General features: G+C 33.3%; 1 protein-coding gene across 1 annotated transcript; it reads right to left on the bottom strand.

Annotated features, from left to right (window-relative positions):
• Window positions 1-1,364: 1,364 nt before the first annotated feature.
• LOC145795150 (UDP-glycosyltransferase 74B1-like) lies at window positions 1,365-3,917 on the bottom strand. Its single transcript, XM_082878146.1, has 2 exons — window positions 3,087-3,917; window positions 1,365-2,353 (listed from the first exon to the last, which is right to left on the bottom strand). Exons 1-2 carry the CDS (start codon window positions 3,726-3,728, stop codon window positions 1,580-1,582), a joined length of 1,416 nt encoding a protein of 471 aa, XP_082734272.1. The 5' UTR covers window positions 3,729-3,917; the 3' UTR covers window positions 1,365-1,579.
• Between the last annotated feature and the right edge of the window lie 561 nt (window positions 3,918-4,478).

The following is a 4,478-nucleotide window of genomic DNA, read 5'->3' as shown; positions in this document are numbered from 1 at the left end:
TATGTATTTAAACGTTATATATGTATTATGGAACATTATGTAATAGGTAATTTTGTTGATGTGTAGTTATGAATGTAAGAATATTTTTATTATGGAAAAATTATTTTTTCTATACATGAATTTTTATATTATTATGCAATTATTGATTTCTTTTTCAATTTTTTTTTTAATTTAATACAAGTAATTTTAATATTTTTAATAATTTTACTGTAGGTTTTTTTTTTTTTGCTACGGCACCACACCGTCACAAAAACTAAGGCACCACACTGTCACAAAAAACAGGTAATTTTAATATTTTTAATAATTATATTACAGTTTTTTTTTTTTGTGTGCAACGGCGCTACATCGTCGCAAAAAATAGGTAATTTTAATATTTTTAATAATTATATTGCAGTTGTTTTTTTTTTTTTGCGACGGCACCACACCGTCACAAAAAATATTGGAACCATTGGCGACAGTGGCCATGTTGTCGCAAAAAAACAAAACAATTTGTGATGGCATTTTTTACCGTCTCAAATAAAAATTTTAGCGACCGTAAAATAGTGTCGTCGCAAAAGGTTTGACTTTTTTACATATTATATGCGACAGTAAGTTGCCGTCGCAAAAGGTAACAATTGCCGTCGCAAAAAAAAGGCGATGGCATGATACTGTCGCTAAAAGGTTTTTGCAACGCCCTCTGTTGTGACCCCTTATTTGCCGTCACTAAAAGTCATTTGCCGTCGCTAAAAAGTTTTTGAGACAGCATTAAGAGTATGTGCCGTCGCAAAAACCTGAAATTTTTGTAGTGTGTTACTAAAAAGTTGAAAGTAGAAGTAATAAAAATCGAATAATGTTATATGTATCAATTAGTGTACTAATAGATGATATGCCATAATTTTAGAAGTTTTAAGTATTTGTAATTTAATTAATAGGCGGGGTCAGTAATAATGGCATAATATTAGTTTGTACACTAATTAGTACACTAATTGAGATATATATCGCAGCACCAATGAAAATAAAATAAAAAAGGTTTGAGGGGATTGGAAGTCTGTCCTGCAGCCCAAATGGCAAGTGAGGTGAATAGACAGGAGTTATTTCGTGGTTTTGGAGTAAATATTTCATACTGTTTAATGTGTAACATTAGTTCAGTTGTCTTAAAAAAAAAAAGTAATATAAAAAAGATTTTTCTAATGATAGTCTTAAGAATTTTTATTTATTTATTTTATAAGAAACACTAAATGCCAATAGATTTATAATCTCAATACATTTTTCATATATCTCAAAATAGTTTCATGCATTTCAATGCATTTTTATACACTTTTTTAGCACTGTCGCCCTAAGGATTGCTTTTCACATTTTCCACATAAAAATAATAAATTCTACTATTTTAAAATAGTGACTCACTTTATTCTATCACGAACAATTTCATGATTTAAATATTTTAAATAAAAAATCAAATCATGTAATTACGAGTATCTAACACAACATGACACATGTCGGCACAGAAACCTAACATCTTATTAAAAAAGGAAAAGAAATTATACTCAACTACCCCCATGAAATTTGAATCTACAGCTCTCTTGGCGAAATAAGTTTCAAATTAGCAATGATCATTTTCATCAGTCAATTTTTTTACCACTCCTTTTTCATTCCCACACTTCAAATGCTCCACAAATTCATCAATGGACTTATCTGAACTCCCTCCTTCACTAATTGCCTCCTTTGCCAACTCCTTCCACTTACAAGCATTTTTTCTAATCTCAACACTCCTCTCTCCTTCCATTACTTCCTTCAAACAACCCATGAGCTCTTCTCTCCTCAAAACCCCTTTCTCATCCTCCTTAGCCCTGACCCCAACACCCCAAATCTCCTCAATAAACTTAGCATTTGTCAATTGGTCAGCCCACTTTGGCACCCCAACCATTGGCACACCAAGGCCCAACCCTTCAAGTGTAGAGTTCCAACCACAATGTGTGACAAAGCAACCAATGGCTTCGTGAGCCAACATTTCTAGCTGGTTACACCAAGTTACTATAAGACCCTTGCCGCTTGTTGTTAAGTCTATGAACTCAGAGGGCAATTTAGTAATCTCAGACTCTCTTACCACCCAAATGAAGTCCAAATTGCTTCCCTTCAATCCCCATGCCATTTCCTCCATTTGTTCCTCTGTCAATGAGACCATGCTTCCGAAGGAGACATAAATGACGGATTGGCTTGACTTGGTTTCGAGCCATCTGGCACACTCAGAGCTGAGTGGCTTCCATAGACTGGCTCCGTACCCTTTGTCGTCTTCAATTCGCTGGTCCAAGTATGCCGATGGTATCATTGGACCGATCAACTTTCCCGGCCAGAGCTCCCATACATTTTTCACAACCTTCAAATAAGCACAAAACATTAAATTAAATTAACAAGAAATGCATTGCAATTTCAACAGTCGAAAGACTGACGAAGTTCACAAATATTATGTTGTGAACACGTCGAGAATAAGTTTTAAACTTGATTTGAAAATATATTAAGTTTAAAAAATATGTTTAATGTTGGTTGGTTTATCTATTAATTAAGTTTTTCTCAAACGAGTTGATTGGAACCGAGCTCAATTAGTTTAGTTTAGGAAAAATTACACTGTAGTTCATATAGTATGTCAATTTGGTCATTTTAGTTTTCATTGCATCACTTTTATCATTATATTTCATATTGTATCAATTTAGTTTAATTCACTCACCTTAAAATGATTGACTAGTAGACATTCAATTTGAAATGTTCCCTTTTTTCATTAATTCTTATATAATTTCTTAACATATATGATTAATTGAACAAAATTGACATAATATCAATAATTAAAAGACCAAATTGATAGAATTAAAACAATATGAACCAAATTGAGAACACCTATATTACAAGGCAAGAAGTATAATTTATTCCTCAATTTTTTTTATATATAATCCCTATAAGCTTATATAGTCGAGTTCAGAAGTTTCAAAATTTATTTTTATATAGATGAGTTTGACCGATGTTCAGCAAATAAATGACTTCGAAAATATGTTTAAACATTAGTCAAACTCCAGCAACTCAATTCATCTTACAGAAAACCATTAACATGTACAAACCTGGCCTTCCAGTTCTTCAAAGGAGTTGCCAAAAACCCAATCAGCCTTGTCCAAATTAGAGTACTGAGTCAATTGCATAGCCAAGTAAGCAGGGTTACTCTCAGGGGCCTGAACAAAGCTCGGCAAGTCCACCAAGTTCATCGGTGGCATCCCCCGCATCATCAGCGGCAACTCCTCCTCCTTCATCGGCAACCTAACCACACCGTGGTGCACACGACAAAATATGGAGCACACCGAGGCCGAGTTAGTGAAAAATGGTGCACCATAGATGCCATGGGTCTTAGCCACATCAAGAGCCCAAGGGAAGAATGAGTCATAGACAACACAATTGATTGGGAATTTTGAGTCCTTGTATTTTTCAATGAGTTGTGAGAGACTTCTTGAGCCATTGTCTCTCAAGGACTTGAGGTAGACATCTTCGGTGCGGGCTTGGGTAAAACCACCGTCGTCGAACCCATCGGAGATAGGTTCGACGGCGATGTTTCGGACACAGATGGACTTGACTGTGTAATGGGTTGTGGCTAATGTGGCTTTTACACCTTTGGAGGCCAAGTGTTTGGCAAATTGGAGGAGAGGGTTTATGTGGCCCTGGCTTGGATATGGAAGGACTATAACATGGCTTCCATGGTTTTTTTGCTCCATTTTGTGTTTTTGGGTTAGTTGGTTTGCTGTTTTGTTGTTGTTTGGTTCTATCCTTTTATTTATAGGGTGAATAAAGTAAGAGAGAAGGAACAAGAAAGAGGAAGTAGTGGTTCCAAATTTTGGTTCCAATACATTAACACTTTTTGATGTTTGCTTTTATCTCAGCCAACTTTGACACACGGGGGATTTCTGGTTTAGTTCGGTATATGTTTTGAGATTGTGTATTTGAACTTTGAAGGGACATATTATAAAAGTAATTTTTAAGTACGTAAATTCTTACGAATATACGTATATTATTTTATAAAATTGTGTAAGTTTTCATAAATATACGTAATTTAACTCATAAAAATTTAAAAAATCACAACTTACGTATATTTGTAAGAACTTACGTAATTTTATAAACTAACTAATGTATATTTGTAATGTATATAGTATACCGCTTGTACATCCAAATATTTTCTCATATTACAACGGATTTCATATTTTAATATCAAATTTAGTGTATTATCTGAATTGTCACTATTTTATTGGTTTAATGGATTTTATCAATTTTATTTGTTTCTAATAATATTTACAACTTCCGTAGTAAACTAAATATAAGGATAAATTATCAATAGGCCTTAATAGTTAGAGTTAATTCTCATCAAGTCTTACTGAAAATAAGTCTTGATATAATTGTCGTTAAAAATAATTTTTTACATACGTCACTAAAAATTAACAATTAGTAACTTTTTTTTATCATGATTTTTA

The sequence above is a fragment of the Camellia sinensis genome, chromosome 7, assembly GCF_055761805.1.
Source record: "Camellia sinensis isolate YWXY chromosome 7, ASM5576180v1, whole genome shotgun sequence".
NCBI classification, from domain to species: Eukaryota; Viridiplantae; Streptophyta; class Magnoliopsida; order Ericales; family Theaceae; genus Camellia; species Camellia sinensis.
Note: the sequence above shows the minus strand (reverse complement) of the source record. Positions and strands in the feature narration are given on the sequence as shown.

Excerpts from the sequence above, each read along its gene's own strand:
- LOC145795150 (XM_082878146.1), bottom strand. The coding sequence starts at position 3,728 with ATGGAGCAAAAAAACCATGGAAGCCATGTTATAGTCCTTCCATATCCA. Across the intron at positions 2,354-3,086 it reads TTGAAGAACTGGAAGGCCAG|GTTGTGAAAAATGTATGGGA; the intron begins GTTTGTACATGT and ends GCTTATTTGAAG.